Genomic DNA, 18261 nt, shown 5'->3' on the forward strand with positions numbered 1-18261 from the left:
GTAAAATATTCGCCATGCCTGGTGAGAGATTCGCCAAAAAATTATATATACATATTATATTATTGATAAAATCGCCTTTCATTTTTCCTATATACCATGGAGATTCGCCCATTTATTATATTTATAAATTTAGGGGGGATTCTTAAAATTTTCCCTGTCATTAATGCCTTTAGAAATCTCTAGTTGCCTTCCCCGACAACGGCGCCAAAATGTTGGCTAGTTGAATTGTTTATTGATTAAACATTCAAGTACCACATTAATTGTCAACCTGGGAAAGTCTTTTTATTGCAAAGGCTACCGCGTACTGTATGCTTAATCCTAAAAGCATTAAAAAGCTGTAGTATACGTGATCCTTACGCTAAGTTATCACTGTACTGATAAAATGAAAGTAATTAATTAAGATTACAAATCTGGAAAGCGAAATGATGGATGCTCTGTTGGCAGAGGATCAGGACCCTATCCTTCAGGTGAGGACGTTCAGCACCTGCCTCTGTGACCAGAATGCTAACACACACTGCACTATAATTCACCGGTGAGATATCCTTGCACAACTTCAAGCAATGAATGAAATAGAGTACTAGCAAAGTGGGAATACCAGAGGTAATGCTATAGAATCCAAACAGAGTACCAACGGAAAGAAACTATCACACACTTACACACTTTGAAAGAAAAGTAAATGGGTGAATCTTGTGAGGAAGGCGGGCCCAGTCCCTCTCACAAGATTCCCCAGAACACAAAGGCTAGATTAAGTGCTCAGAATAATCTTCTATTCATCTGCCAAAAGATTCAAGTACAATAAAGTTCAGACTTGCTGATGTCTCTCAAAATCTCCCTTACAGATTACACATTAACCCCTTCTAATGTAGATGTCTCCTCTTTATAGAGGAGACATCTATTACAATAGATTATTACAGTTCATTCGATTAACCCATTCTATAAAAAATAAGAGTTACAGACCGCTGTTACAACAGTATAACAACATATTCTTTCTTAGGTTCTGGTTGTTACACAGCTGGTAACTGTCTTCGACCGTCATTGTTGGGATCTTCACATTCCTTTGTCATTTCCCCATGCTGTTCCTGATTTAAGCAATGGTAACTGTGTTCTACCCGCTTTAGATAGCTGCAGATCGTGCCGCGTCAGCGTTCTTCAGATAGTTGCCGGTTGTTATTCCCAGCTGTTGCAAAATAGCCTGCTTTAGATAGTTGTTGTTGCTGACTGTAGCAACTGCATAGTTGCTGCTTCTGGTGTTGCAGCAACTGCGTAGTTGCTGTTTCTGGTGTTGCAGCAACTGCGTGGTTGCTGTTTCTGGTGTTACAACAACTATAAATTATAACTCCTGCAGGCTTAAGACAATTACTTGGCAACTTAGTCAGCTTTTCAAAGATAAATATAAAGATACTCACGAATATGCAATGAACAATTAAACATATAGATATGCGGAAAGTCACTTCGTACCTTGGGGTGATTAAGTCATTATGTGATCAAAGCTTACAGCTTATGACTGAAAAGGATAATATTAAGGCAAAAATATAAGGTCAAAATAGGTCAATTCTGAGTCCTAACAACGTGTAGGGGTAATTAGAGAAGATGTTTTACACATGTAGACAACAATTCCACATATGAGATATATGGTCCCTCCATGGACACTTGGCCAAATATGCTTCCTACATTTTCTCAACCCATTCACATTTGAGGATTATGTTTATGAGCATGATATACATGATCCACATCATTTCATCATTTCATATTAGTTGTTAATGCCTTATGTACTTTTCATGAAAGTGGTGATCATTGGTTGATTTGGATAATAGATCATAAAACACAAAATTCATATTATTTTCCTTCTTTTTTCCATAGTGGTCCATATTCATCCCTTATATAAGTTGTATCACTCTTGGTTGAATTATACCACTAGTGGGCTTTGAAAGGTATACTATGTCCATATCCCAATCCATGTTTAACACTCTCCATCCTTCTTGATTTTATTGTCTCACTCATTGGTTGATTGTCATACTTCACAAAAAAAGTTCATGCTTCATAGTCCGATGAGAAGAGCCTCACCCTAAAAGAGTTATAAGCTCAAGGTGAAGAGAAAAATAAATTCGAGAGTGAGAGAGAAAATTCAAAAGCCAAAATAAAGCTTGAGTAATGTCCCATCACTATGAATCCATTTCCCCTAATCCTGTGTAAATGCATATCTAAACAAAAAGGGAATAAATGAAATAACGAAAAATAACAAAGTAAAACAAAAAAAAGGGTCAGTAAATTGGGAGTAAGAAACAATGTTGAGGAAACTTGATAACTCAATGCATATGTGCTCCCTTATATTTCAAAGGCACTCATGCAAGTGAATATCTTAAAAAACCTCACATGACTATGTAATGCAACTCATGAAATTACCCAAAAAACCATGCCATCTATCGCTACACATGCTCCTTGATTAATTTTCCTAGGAACTACTTCTCGTCTTAGGTATTAGCACATGTAAGGGGGGTTAACCATGTCCCTATCATATCTTAACTGGGAAAATGACATAAACTCTATGAGTTATTGTGAAATTAGAAGATGATAATTTATGTTTCTCTACCTAATGGAATTTACATTTGACATGACTCACTTTTTTTGTTTCTTTGGGGTTTCCATTTATACTTCAAGATCCATAATTGTATTGGGATCTATGACAGACGCCTTAGGATTGATATATTCTTTGGGATCCTTGAGCCTTATTTTGGATGTGATACCTTAAATGGAATAGTGAGATGACTTTCATAGAGCATTGTCGTTCTTAGAGGACATTGAGGAGGCCATTTTTCTTATTTTATGAGATCAAACCACCTTTGGGGAAAGTTGTTAGGGAATTTTGAGGAGACATTGCACCTTTTGAGTGAAACATTGTACCCTTTGGAGGGAATGTTCCACATTTGAGATGTTTTCATGTCTTTTTATTCCACTTTTGAGTGAGTCATCCACTTTGGGAGCCCACACATGCCACACATAGCACTTCTTTTATTACTTTGAGAAGATGACTTGGAATTTGAGACTCCACTTGAATTGGGGAGAATTTTTGGGGTTTTTTAAACTCATTCACTCATATATAATAATAACTTGGTGGTAATTTGGGTAGTAACATAGGTGACCTTAGAATTTAATTTTCTTTCTTAGGAACACTAAGGACTACTAGGGAAACCTTCCCTGTGCTAAACTTGTTATTTACCAAAATGAGGGAATTAGTTGTCTAGGCGACAATGGAAATACTTCCATGGTCCACTCATGCACCTTGTGAAAGATTTTCACTAAGGTGAAATATTGTGTATTAAGATTTTGCATCATTATTGAGGAGAATCAAGTCTTTCTCCTTGATTATTCCAAGTCCATTCTTCAACCCTTTTGACGAGTGTAAGCCAATCCTAACCTAAGTTTGTTCATATAGCAACTCTAGAGCAAGAAAACCTAAGTCTTGAAAGTTATAACCAAATAATTTTCTATAGATATGTTGATCACATAAAAGTATATAAAAGAGAATCCAAGATAAATCTCACGCCATAAGAAATGTTTTTACTAATCATTTAAGAGTAAGTCCAATGGAATCTCAACCATGGGTTACAAATTCCTAAAAGGCCTTATACATGTCTCATATTCATGGTCATCATGAATTTACTAATATGTTTGACATGTGGTTACCTATTTTTTTAGGAAATAACATCAATGCAACTGAAGAGGACTTGACCTCATTTTACAATTCTCTTGGTCATAATTTTTTCCTAAGTGAACACAATACATGGCTATGGATCTCTTTTCAATATATTTGGAAGAAAATGAAAACTCATGATATAATAACTTGCATAAGAAATGCATTAATACTTGGAGAGCCATGCATGATGCCTTCATGAAAATATAAGCAATCAAAAAAGATGGTAAGACCATGCTAACTTAAATCTATGAGATTAAAAAGAAATATAATGAAATTTTAAGGGAATTTGATGAGAGATTTAATGATTTCCTCAAAAGAAACCATGATGATCTTAATCCAAAGATGGTGAGATCCTCTTACAATATTCCTATTCCTTTGATGGAAAATTTGGTTTCACGTTGGGAGTTAAGTTTCCAAATACCATCAAGGAAGCTCAAGAGTGTGCTAGTAACATTGAAGAGCATATGTTGACCTCATAAGTAGAACCTTTTAGTACATCGCATGTTCAGGATATGATTAAGCATACGGTTGTGAATAATGTTGATCCTACCCAATATCATAGAATGGTTGTAATTCAAGTCTTGACCAAATAATAATTAAGATCATGCAAACCCAAGCCACTCTCCTAAATAAAGTAACTATATTGGAAAAGGAAAAGGCTCAACAACATTGTTTTCCTCCTATACCTCAACACAATAATAATCATCAACCTAGAGGAAATCAACGATGGAATATAAATAGACCTCCTCCTAAGAAAAGAGTCCTTAATCCCCTTGCCCCTTCCAATATGGTTAATCAAGAAGGAATACCTTGATGTTTTCCTTACAATGAGTCACATAAGGAATGGGAATACCCCGAAAATTAGGATTATGAAGAAGAATATGGTGGTTTTGAGTGTATGAATTATTTTGAATAGTTGGATCCTATGTATATGATACCTCAAAGAATATATACAATCACTAGTGAGAAAATGGAAAAATTTAAGAAAAATAGTTTTTATGTTGCTAGCTTATCTAGTTCTTGAAATACTAGAAGAAACAAAGCACCTGAAGCTTCACAACCCAGTGACTCTGAGCCACCTATAAGGAAGTGGACTAGATTCCCTTTGTCAATGGATATCAACTCTACACCTCCATAAACATCATTTAATGATGATGATATGCCTTTAATTGTCAATGTGATGAATGTATTGGCTAAGGTTACTATCCATATTATTCTCCCTAATTTAATCAAGATTCCTTATTGAATGGATAAATTGAAGAATCTCCTAAGTATTGAAGAGACATTTGAGGACCCTACTATGATAATCTAAACCATGAATTACGATAGAAATAATGGAGGGAATGTACATATACTTATCACCTTGGTAGTGAATAACCTCCTTATTCATAATGGTATGCTAGATTTTAGGGCTTCCAACAATCTTACATATTTAAATTCATGAACCAATTGGATTTGAAAACCATAAGAACTTATCAAAATTCATGTGGAATTGAAACCATAGCAACCATAGTTTTGGTCTCATTAAGGATTTTAAGTTTACACTAGTTTCATATCCAAGTATATCTCCTTTAATGGATGTTGTAGTAATATATGTCCCCGGTGCTTAGGGAATGTTATTGTTTAGAAAGTGAGCTACAACTTTGGGATGTGGCATCCAAATGGACTTATTGTACACAACCATCCTTACTTATGAAGGAACATTTTATCACCCTTTATAGGCAACCAAATATTAGATAACAAATGAAAGATCTTAAAGACCTTATGAATAAGTTGATACATGATGATGAATAATTTGGAAAATTATGCATCTTTGGAAATCCAATAGGGACAAAGAGGAAGTCCATAACAATGTAGATTAAGGAAAGTTGTTGGGACACATTGTGTGCAAATATGGCATTTATATTGAGCTAGCTAAGATGTTGATTGAGGGGATTGAGAAATATTTGAGATTGAGTGGAATTGACTAAGTGAATGTTTCTTTGAGAGGGTTGGAGAATGATAAGTGGTATTTTGATATAATTTATTACTTGAATAGCTTGTCATGTCTTGGCCACTTGATTGGTTGTAAAATAAGAGCCTTGAGATTGAAATCCATGAAATATTTTTTGATTCAACATGGCCTTGGTTGGAGAAACCATGATAGAATAATCCTTAGATGTGTTAACAAAGAAGAAGAGAAGTTAGTTGAGGAGTTCCATTTAGGGCATTATGGGAGCCACTTTGTAGCTCATATTACCGCACGTGAAATCTTGAGGGCATGTTACTATTGGCTTACATTGTTCAATAACATTCTGTAACATACCAAATCCCATATGTACCTTTTTTTATGACTAGCGGAATTAGAAAATGGGGCAATCTCATGCTCACATGACATGAGGTAGATCCTCTTCACTACCACTATAACCAATAAGTGCACCACCCCTTTCCCTAATGTGGACAAATGTTAATCAAGAGATAAAACCAAGAATCTCATAATATTTTACATAACACGTTTATATTCTTTTCCAAGTGAGATGGCATAGAGGCTCAGTCCCCTCTATGCCTTACTAAAGACTTAAGTTACCAAATTCTTCCTTCTTCAATTCAATGATTAGCTTTGATATCACTTTATCACATACCTAACCCCTTAAGTTACCTTAAATAAATAGGGGATATTAATTAAAATAACTTTCTTTAATTAATTAAAATCCAACTTCTAAGGTCTCTATCTTTTACTCATCAAGAACTTTGTGATGATATCAATTTTATCCAATTCTAAATACAAAACACCAATATATGGCCCTTATAATATTTCATAAATAATAGCACATCAATTTGATTATATTAGTGACACATGATTAATAGTGTCACCCCAAATCCACATGTCACTCCAAAGATAATGCTAGGCCACCTGTCCCTACCATGTCTTTTCCCTAGTTCCCACATAAGTTACTGTTATGTTTATTAACATGGGCTATCATTGGATTAGATGGTCAATCGTCGAACACAATCCAGGACAGGAGCGAACGGAGCGAACGGAGTAGCGAGGGAAACTTTAGGGTTTTGACAGAACCCTGTAGGCGGCATGCCTGTCGAGCTAGGCACCTGCGGCAGCTACAGGCGAGGCAGCGTGCAGGTGGACGGAATCATACGGGTAGGAGAGATGGTTCCCCCCCAGGGGGAGGGCCATGAACCTCCCCCTTCGCCGGATGCAAGAGCACGGAAAACAGCTGAATGGGACAATCCAAATGGAGACAGCAGCGGTACCATGGACAAAAACCAGCAGAAGAATCAGGACTCTGAGACAGAGAACAGGGAAAAAGTAAGCTCCTCAACTTGCAAACCTGTTGCTACTAAAAGACCAAAGGTGTACTTCCCAAGTGAACGAATTAATGCCCGAATACAGTACATGCGTGATCATGCATCGATCGGCAAGTTTATAGGTATCTGGCCAACTGAAAGAGCTCTGAGAGCTTGGATCAGTACTGTATGGCGTCCAAAAGGAGATATATCCCTGCATTTGGGAGCAAAGGGCTTCTTCACCACTGTTTTCAACTGTCTGGAGGATCGAACCAGAATCCTAGAAGGAGGACCGTATTTTTTTAACTCAGCGGGCCTATTTCTCAAGGGTTGGGTGGAAAGATTCAACCCCGATAAGGAAGATCTGAGCTATGCGCCAGTGTGGATAAGGCTTTACTCATTGCCTTGGGAATATTGGGAAGAAACATCTCTGAAGGAAATAGGAAACGCTATTGGTGAATTTGTAAGGGTCGCAGAGGAAACAAGACTCTGCACGCGTGCTTCATACGCACGGATTTGTGTTTACATGGACCTCAAACAACCATTGCCAGACACGGTAAGCTTCTTTCACGAAGATTCTGAATGGGTTCAAGTCATAGATTATGAACAGGTTCCTTTTAGATGCAGGAGATGCCATGATATAGGACATCTTTACAGAGACTGCCCTCTAAATAAAACACCCTCCTCTCTGGACAAACCCAATAATCAGTCCACTGATGGTTTTACAAAGGTAGTCAACAGAAGAAGAGGAAACAAAAAAGCTACCAATAATCCCAAGGCAAACCCTAACAACAAGGCAACAACAAGCAACAGATTCGAAGCTCTAAACAAAATCAATGAGAGGGGTTCGGAAGAAGACCAGGAGAACGACGAAGCAATCCAGCAGCAGCCAACGGGGGAAACATCAACGCAAGGAGGACAAAAAATCACAAATCCAGAGCACCGGATAGCACCAAACAACAGTATGCCAAAGCAAATCGAAAAAATGGATATGGAGTTCACTCAGCCAAGTGGAAAGCCCTTGATCGAAACTGAGGACATCCTTCAATCGCCCCAAATCATGGATGAAGACCAAGGGCCCCTGGATATAGGGGAGCTGGACATCTTAGGGTTGGAAGAGGCTTGCCGCACAAAAAACTTTGAAAAGATCCCGGAACAGCAGGTTGACAACCTAGTAGAAGTATTAGGCAGAGCACAGAAAAAACACTCTCTAGGGGTCCAGATTGGCAGTCCATGGGATGGAAGATTCATCACCAAAGACAACAAAAAAAGGGGAAGGAAAACCACCCTAGAAAGAACAATCAAGATAGGAGAAACACTGGTGGAGTCAGGGCAATATGCCAAACTGTCTAAGTACTTCGCTACACCCCCCCACCCTTCTCAATGAAGTTAATATCTTGGAATATTAGAGGGATCAATGGCCCTAGGAAAGGAAGAATCTTAAAAAACATGCTGAAGCAAGAAAAACCCAGCATCCTCTTTCTACAGGAAACGAAGTGTAGCTCCACAGTTTTGGAAACAATAGCTGCAAAGGCCTGGCCAGGAGGGCTAGTCACAGCAGTAGATGCACAAGGAGCCTCAGGAGGCTTAGCAATTCTTTGGGACGCCCGGATCATCAATCTCAGCAATATCCAAGCCAACAAAAACTTCATACAAGCCACATTCCATCTCTCAGGTACGAACGCCCATGGGTTGCTAACAAATGTGTATTTCCCACAGGAAACTGCTCAAAAAAGTCAACTCCTAAATACTCTGTCAGACTTCAATAGAGACAGACCTCTCCCCTTATGGATATCTGGTGGAGATTATAACATGATAGCCAGTATGGAGGAAAAAAGAGGAGGCAGAAGCATCACAAACAATGAAGACAACCTACTCAAGGACTTCATCAACAGCAACTGGTTAATGGATGTCCCAACGAGCAACGGCATTTTCACCTGGACGAACAAGAGAGTTGGCGCGCACCAAATTGCCTCACGCCTTGATCGTTTTCTAATTTCAGACAACGCGACCCATATTGGTGGAGAATTCACGGCCTCTATCCTCCCCTGCTCCGGATCAGATCATTGCCCCATAGAACTCCAATGGAATAGGCCAGGTCACAATCTCAGGTGCCCTTTTCGTTTTGAAGAATTTTGGTTTGCTCACCAAGAATTTGAACAGATGGTCAGATCAAGCTGGACAAATTTCAATGCGACCGAGGGAACCAGAATGGCCAGATTCCAACAAAAACTCAAAAATCTCAAAAAGAACATCAAACAATGGAACCATAGGTTATTTGGTAATATCTTTGCCGATCAAGCTCTTCTCAATACTGAAATGAAGAAAATTCAACAATCCATCATCATTGACGGACGAACAGAGGAACTCTCCAAACAGGAATAAGATATAGAAGCAAAAATACTGGAAAGAGCCAAGCAGGAGGAAACCTTATGGAGGCAGAAATCCCAAATACGTTGGCTCAAAAGCAGAGAAAAGAACACGAAATTCTTTCATAAAACTACTGTTCAAAGAAGAATGATAAATCAAATTACCCATGTAAACAATGAGCAGGGAGAGAATATTGAAACGCATGAGGGCATAGAAAAGGAATTTATCAGCTATTTCAAAAAAGCCCTCCAAGAGCCTGATCTCAACAGAATGCCGGCCATCAATCAACTCATACAAAACATTCCCAAAGTCATAACAGAGGAGCACAACAGTTTACTGATCAAACACATCACTCTACAGGAAGTGGAAGAGGCAGTGAAGCAAATGAAGGAAGGAAAAGCGCCTAGACCGGACAGTTTTACTGCAAACTTCTTTCACAAATTTTGGGACCTGATAAGAAATGAAGTCTGGTAGGTTGTGGAGGAATCCAGAGAGCTCAGGTGGATGTTCCCAGGTTTAAATGCTACTTTCATTGCTCTAGTGCCTAAGGGAGAAGACTCCAACACCCTGGACAAATACAGGCCTATAGCACTTTGCAACATGATATACAAAAATAACTTCAAAGGTCATTGCTAACAGACTCAAACCGCTCCTTCCTCTCATCATCTCACCGGAGCAATCAGGATATGTTGAAGGACGCCAAATAACAGATGGAATTATTCTCACTCATGAGCTGATTCACTCCCTAAAGGTGACCAAAAAACCAGGTATGTTGCTTAAATTAGATCTATCCAAAGCTTTTGACAGCCTTAGTTGGGTCTACATACATAAAATTCTAACCGCCTTTGGCTTTGCTCCCTCTTGGGTTAGATGGATCTACAGTTTAATATCCTCTGCTTTCTTCTTAGTATTAATCAATGGCATCCCTTTAGCCACTTTTCGACCCTCTAGAGGCATTAGGTAGGGGGACCCCTTATCCCCCTTTCTTTTTGTCATCATGGCTGAGGGCTTGGGTAGAAGCATTACAGCGGCTAAGCTCAATAGGAGATTAAAAGGGCTCTCATTTCACAACTCCCCGGTTCATACCCACCAACAATTTGTAGATGACAACATGCTATTTGCTCATCCTTCGGTCCAAGAAGCTCGTCACATAAAATCCCTCCTATCCACTTTCTCTGAAGCTTTTGGTGCCCTCATTAACCGCATCAAGTCACAAATCTTTTTCCTCAATACCCCTGTCACAACTCAAAGAGCCATTGAGCACATATTGGGCTTCACCTCCGCCTCCCTGCCCTCCAAATATCTAGGTGCCCCGCTTATGAGCTCCGCTCTCAAGCATTCCTCCTGGAAGCAACTTTTAGAAAAGCTAGAAGCTCGTCTGTTCCTATGGACCAATCGAACCCTGAATATGGCAGGCAGAATAGTTCTTATAAAAGCTGTTCTTCAATCTATGCCCTTATACCTCTTCTCCATTCTAGCTGCCCCCAAATGGGTCCTGAAAGAAATCAAGAACCTACAGCGAAGATTTCTATGGGGAGGCTCAGGACAGAACCGAAAATGGGCTCTACTAAAATGGGAGAAAGTGTGTCTTCCCAAGAATGCAGGTGGCATAGGCCTTAGAGATCCTGAACAAAATAACAAGGCGATGGGAGCCAAAATCTGGTGGCAGTGGCTGGCTCACCCTAGCACTCCTTGGGCTTCCCTTTGGACAGCCAAGTATGCAAGCAACTATCCAATGGAGGAAAGACTGCGCATGACTAAAACAAGCTCGGGATCCACAATCTGGAACGCAGCCATACAACATAGATCTCTTATTCAAGAACATTGCTTCTGGGAAATCAAAAATGGGAATATAGCACGATTCTGGGAAGACTCCTGGCAGCAGATGCCAAAAATCAAAGATATTCTTCAGGATCTTCCAGCCAATGCGAGAGGAATAAACCAGCTTGCCAGAGTGAATCATTGCTGGACCTCCAATGCTCCTCAGGACTACCAAAAATGGAAAAGCATGTATCTGCTCCTCCCAAATAGTACAGAACCGATCCAACATCTACTAGAAACAGAGTTACACAAAAGGCAGATAAGAGTCTCAGATGAACCGGACATCCTAAGATGGGGCTACGGAGAAAAAGGAATTTTGACAACCAAGGAGGCTTATAACATAATCATCCAGGAACAAATACACAAAGAAAGCTTATGGGAACAAGTATGGCATAAATCTAACTGGCCGAAAGTGTCCACATTTCTTTGGCTTCTCTGTCACAACAGAATCCTAACGTGGGACAATCTCAGAAAGAGGAGTTTCTCAGGACCATCCATATGTCACATGTGCCGACAGGAGGAAGAAACAACACTTCATCTTATGCAGAACTGTCTAGTGGGAAAGAAATTATGGGAGAGGGTCGCTTTCCGCTGTCAAAGAGAAAGAAGAGAACAAGACGACCTCAAAGGCACCATCAATAAAGGGAGTCAAGCTCCATTTCAAAGTCCTATTCTTAATGCGTTATGGCTACTCCTTCCCGGTCTCCTGATGTGGAATCTTTGGAAAGAGCGCAACAGGAGGATATTCAAAGACCAAACGCTGCCATTGGAAAAACTGTGGAACATCTTCCATCAAAACATAATGGAAACTCTTTCCCTCAAAGATTGGAATCCCGAAGACTTTCCCACTCTACCTCAAGAAAAAGCTGTTTGGGATAACTGGCAAATGAGCATAAACCGCATCTCAATCAATGGTAGAAATCCCATCAAGCACAGACAGGAAACTAGCTTTTGGAACCCACCCCCAGCAGGCATGATCCAACTCAACTTTGATGGGGCCTCTAAGGGAAACCCAGGACAAGCAGGTTATGGAGGCGTTTTCAGGGATCACAATGGAAATCCTTTAGGCATCTTCATGGGGTCGATAGGCTGGGACACTAACAACTCAGCAGAATTGGAAGGTCTATGGCGAGGACTCAAAATTGCGCACATAAGAAACTTCTTTCCCCTTATTATAGAAGGAGACTCGCAGATCATAATCCGAATGGTCACAAAGCTTCAGAATGGATCTCCAGTTCATAAGATAAGCAGCAGCTGGAGAATGTCCCAGAGGCTTGAATTGATCAATCACTGGCTCTCACAGCATCAAGCTATCACTTTCAAGCACACTAGGCGAGAAGGAAACAAATTGGCTGATCTTCTAGCCAACCTTGGAGTGGAGGCAAAAGAAATCCACTTCGAAGGCGCCATAGATAGCCTATCTTCCAGAGAACAGGTGAACATGCTGAATGCAATGGTCTCTCAGGAAATCTCTTTGATTGAGAACTCGCACCCAGATGCAGGTGCCTCCACCAGTCATTAAGATGGCACACGCCATGCCACATGGGAGCAGGACGGACCGCCAGCCCTGGTACGCGGAGGAAGGTAGAATGTTTGAGGATTTAATGCACAAGGGCAGTGCATTTAGTTCGTTGCAGAGCAGAAGGGACGCCGTTCTCAGTTGGTTGCAGTGGAGACGGGACGCCGCATTCATGCCAAGCATGTCTGCTCAGCATTCTAGGCAGAACAGGAGAAAAGCCCAAGGCCCTCCCCCCGTGGTAAATATGGAGGCTACGCATTATTTTGAAATCCACATTTCCATTCTCGCTCAGAACAGGCATATTGTTGCTCTGTGCATTCGACGAAAGGTCACCCCGGCTTCCAATTTACGAAGGCGTAACAAGGGCTTGGGATCTCTGGTCATTAGCGCCATGCCGCGCAGCAGAGGTATCCCCAGGCGCGGGGGAAGATCTGGGATCCGGGTTAGCTCTGAAATGGAAGACGTGCAGCCAATTTCGCCCATCAACGCGGCGCCACCCTCCTCAGAGATGGAAGATTCAGAGCAGGAATGCCTGCTCCCACAAGGAACCTACCAGTCTTTCCGCTTCAGGTTCCCCAGCCGCCTGGTTAGGCCAGAGGTTGTGGTCAATTTCACTGTTTTCATTACGGAGGAAGATCCTGGTGTGCACAATTCCGGTTCCCCCGCAAGTGTTCATGACAGCGATATCTTCTTAGGCGACATGTCCGGCTTGGTATACAGAACCCACCGTTTCGAAGCAGCTCCAGCCCAAAACGCCCTGGGCCAGCATGCACCGCCTCAGGAAGTCTCGGGTAATGACGTCTCTGTGCAAGAAATTCTGCAATTGCCCAATTTGAATATGGAAACGGAGGCCCTCAGCGTTCAGGCTCAGCCAGATCCAGGAGAGTTGCTTCGGGACGAGGATGGGATGGTCATCTGGCTCGACTCGCCCAGCCAGGACAACGATGTGCAGACGGCCTCGACCAGCCAGCCAGCCTAGTTATCATCGGGTGCTCTGTCTTGTCTTTTTTGTAATAATGTCATTACATATGGTGTCGTTTTCTTATGTCCATTTCAGTTCAAAGTCTCAATATAGCTACTGTTGTAAGTCTCAGGCTTCAGCAGTATGCTCTTTTTGTCTCAGTGTCTATGATGTAAACTGGCTCTGTCCTGCCAGTAGCCATGAGGTCTTTGTTAGATGGAGTCCAGGTTATTTGCTGTCCAGAAACCATGACTATGGACTATGTTTTGAGACTAGGTTAAAGCAGATAGACAGAATTGTCAAGCTTCTTCAGCTTGAGGACTGGCCTCGGCCTCCTCGCGAGATCTAAACTCTGTACATATTTTCTTTTCTTTAATATAGCAGTAGCCTTTACTTAGAAAAAAAAAACATGGGCTATCATTTAAATTATTTATTCTCATTACAGTCTTTTATGCAGGAAATTATTACACACTTGGAATATTTTGGGGCTAGTCTACCATTACCTTTATTATTTACTGATTATCTCTATGTCAAATCGTTATACCGTTTTCAAAGAAAAATATTATTTTAATATCTTCTTTTTGAGCCCCATATATATCGAGTAGTAAAAATTTAACTTTTTACTGCATCATGCTAGGTATTCCTCATTCCCACGCTTTACGAGGATTGCAATAGTTATATGGAGAAAATTTCCCACAAGCTCATTCCACATGGTTTCAAACCTCTGCATTCCACATTGACTCAATATTCACATTGTCTATATTCCATTATCCTTGGTTGCCCATGTGGAGGTATACATTTGGTCCATCCTCCCACATGGCCCCACAAATATACATGTTAGCAGTAGTCCCCATGAGTGGAATACTATATGGAAATATAAAATTTACCCAACCTCATATTATGTTTTCAATAACAAAATACTATGTGAAGGTGTAACACTTACCCCTCCTTAACATTAACCTTTTTTATACATTGCAAGGTCCAAAATTATAACCCATATATAATATAAACATACCATTAATATAATTTATGAAATGTTATGTGGAAGTCTAGCACTTACCCATATTTTTCATATGCCTTTTCACTTTCTTTTGCATTCCATGGTGCCCACATTTATAACGCATACATAATATAACATAAACATATTACTATTTTTCATTAATGGCATATTAGGCAGAGTTATAGCAGTTACCCAACCTTTGCATATTTGCATAGACTTAGTCTTATAACACACATAATATAACATAAAAATATGATTATTTTTCATTAATTCATTAATGACATATTATGTAAAGATATAACACTATCCATCATTTACGTAGACTTAGTATCTAGATTCTACATCATTTTTTATCTTGTATTTTTCAACTATGGGAAGTTATATAGTTCTCATTCATGTGAAAGTTTTTACACTCGGTTTTTTAGTGATATATTTTTTCAAATTCCATGAGACTTCATAATTCTCATTTTTACTCTAATCAAATCTTCAATTTAATTTATTTATCCAAATATATTAATCTTTACAATACTTTGAAAGTGAAAAAATCAAAATTTACATTTAAACATAAGAACTTCTCTTGCTAAAAAATATTTACAAACCCCCAAAAATTGGGAGAAAGAACAAGATTTTTCCATAATCCAAGGAATATACCAAATTCTCATAAATCTAAGGAAAAGGGACCAAAATTGTCCCAAAATAAACTCAAGCACATGAACTTAAAAGGAAAAAAACCTCATATCACATGAAGGTAACTTTCAGTGATCCATACATTATTCACAATACCATATATGATTCACTTCTTAATGAAAATACCATATATTTTTCCTAAAGTTAATGTATCTATTAAAACATTTTAATAAAGTAACTTAAAACTCATAACATCCACCCGATACCCCACTCACACATATTAACTACTGAAATTGACTCATACCACAACTGCAACCATGAGGTATGATTTATTTCATAAATCATCCAAATAAAATGACCATGAAAACCCAAATGGAAATTTATTGTAATTTATACAATTTCCACTAAGGAAATTAACCAAGATGTTTTTGACATCACAAATCTTACAGTTTTTGGTCACTCACACCATCCACCCAGACATTATGTGCCCCATTGGCTATCCACCCAATTGCAGGGTATTCAACATGTAGGGATGATTAAACCCCCATCCACTGTCACAAGGAGGATCCTGGTTATTCTGTCAATTTTCCCCAAATTTCTTTTTCCCTTCTTCGTCACTGCATTGTGCTTCCTCCTTGTCTTGTTGCAATGTCTTTCAATTTGTGGTATTTTTTATCTCCTCCTCTATTTGGATAACCTTGTAGCCATATATATATATATATATATATATATATATATATATATATATATATATATATATATATATATATATATATAATTCAAATGGAATAGCAAGGGATGTGATCCTTGACATTCTGTGAACTGTCACATTCCTTTGTTTTCAAGCCAACCTCTCTCACTGTCATAAATCATTATCGCATGGATTGGTACACCGACTTGATTGCTTGGTTGGGCATGCATTCCCCTTACCACACCCACATGTCACTCGTCTCATCTCACCTTTTTTCGATTGGGCATGTGCATTCTTTGCCATGCCCACATACTAGCTTGTCTTACATATGTCTTGTTCGTGTTGGGCGAGCGTGCCCAATACCACACCCACATGTTAAATTTCCTTGCCTCCGTATTGTATCAATTGGGAATGTGAAACCAATACCACACCCAACCCAATAAATCATCTCATACTGCTGTTCTCATCATATGCCCAAGTCACCAAGCTTGCTATATTCCAAGTGCACTCGTGCACATGGAAACCATTTTTTTCTCAAATTTCACATCAAACATCACATTTCTTACGATGATGATGTCGTCACTTATGCCCATCTCAATTGTGTGCACACCTTTCCTTGAGGTTTTGGCATCCTTCCCCACCAAAAATAATGCCATCCTTTGGAATGATCTAATCCATAACTCCCTTAAGTCAAAAATTTAAGTATTGCATCATGAAGCGACACTCCTCTAAATAATGTATATCTGACTATATCTATTGAAATCACACCAATATTTCCTCCACATGTTGGATCCCCTTATGGCTTCTAGCTAATTAGGTATCTAATCTAATTATTGTGCCAAGTTCCACAAAAACTCATGTTGCTCACATAATTGCAATAACTTTGAACTTCAAATCATCCACAAAACCCATCAATCACCTATTCTACATAATGTAACCAAAGACGTTGATGATATGACTCACCACCCTACTTTAATAGCGAGCCACTCTCCTCATGGCTCAATGTGCAGGTGAGGTGTGACAATCATGATGGGAACCACTTCCATCTCCAACCCTGATATGACCTACTAGAATTTCACCTCCATACTTCTGTGTAAGATACCTCAAGAATGGTGGATGTGAACAAATCTTGCCTTCTATATCCTCAACAAGGCAGTCCAAGTCTGGGTCACAAGGCCAGCCTCCCCTTAATTCCTCTATGGTTGAAGAAATCTCGTCCTTACCTTACTTATACTAAGGTACATCTCCCTAGCCACACTCTTGGATCAAAGGTGTCACCCTTATGTCCTCACTAGAACCATAGTCATCATTCCATCCTCATCCAAATGATATATTTTTGACTCCAAGTTTTCCATCATGTCATTCAATGCCATCATAATATATGCATGGTACGAGAGAAGAGAATTCACCACCTCCATATTCTCACAAAAATCACTTCTCAATCATTGATCTACTCTACTATTCATATGAACAAACATCATCCTAACAGCCAAATCCATGGCTCCTTTTAGATTCCGTACTACAATAAGATATTTTTCTAATAGAATGAACAAGCATCCTATGTGTGAAACCTGTACAACCCTCTTTGCAATAAAAATCTCTTATCCCAACAATAATTCATAGTCGTCCATATGCATAATGTTGAAACTCACCCATCCCTATGAATCATTAACACAAATGGGAACATCATCAATCGTCTCATTCACACACATCTCTCCTGAATTAACAACCTTAAAGGATGCCCAAGATGGATTGAATTTCAATCCAATTTATCTAGCCACATCCTCTCGCATGAAGTTTTTCATAGCCCCACTATGAATCATAATCACCATCTAAATACCATTAACATATGTACTCACAAATTCAAGTAAAGTCCTCTCATGATATTGTTTTGTGGTCTCCCCCCTCATAGAGGTTGCTCCCAAACTTGCATTACTCCAATTTTTGGCACATCTTCTTACTCCAAAGCAACCACCTTTTTCTTCAATAATATTTTTTTTTCACAAAATGATCCTTTGCACATATCCAACATGAAATGCGCTTCTTCTCCCTTATGGTATTTTCCTACATTGCTTCATCCCCATTAGAATACTTGGCCTTCCCTTGGTACTTCTTCTTATTTCCCTTATCACCACAACATCCTTCTTTGTCCTTACTTCGAGAGTTCCCTTCCTGCTAAAAATACAAAAGTTTATTTGCTACAATGATACCCTACGCAAGAGTTTGAACATTTAGTATCCTCAACTTAGTTTGAGCCCATGGTGGCAATGCAATAATGAAATTGTTGAATTTTCTA

General features: G+C 39.4%; 1 protein-coding gene across 1 annotated transcript; it reads left to right on the forward strand.

Annotated features, from left to right (window-relative positions):
- The first annotated feature begins 8425 nt into the window (after positions 1 to 8425).
- LOC149145522 (uncharacterized) lies at positions 8426 to 9361 on the forward strand. Its single transcript, XM_089452486.1, has one exon. The coding sequence runs from the start codon at positions 8426 to 8428 to the stop codon at positions 9359 to 9361; it is 936 nt and encodes a 311-aa protein (XP_089308612.1).
- Positions 9362 to 18261: the final 8900 nt, after the last annotated feature.

Source organism: Pinus tabuliformis, chromosome X, assembly GCF_031772625.1.
Source record: "Pinus tabuliformis cultivar Carrire ecotype Pingquan chromosome X, CPIR1, whole genome shotgun sequence".
NCBI classification, from domain to species: domain Eukaryota; kingdom Viridiplantae; phylum Streptophyta; class Pinopsida; order Pinales; family Pinaceae; genus Pinus; species Pinus tabuliformis.

Bases quoted from the DNA above. Each gene is read 5' to 3' on its own strand.
- LOC149145522 (XM_089452486.1), top strand. From the start codon at position 8,426: ATGCTGAAGCAAGAAAAACCCAGCATCCTCTTTCTACAGGAAACGAAG.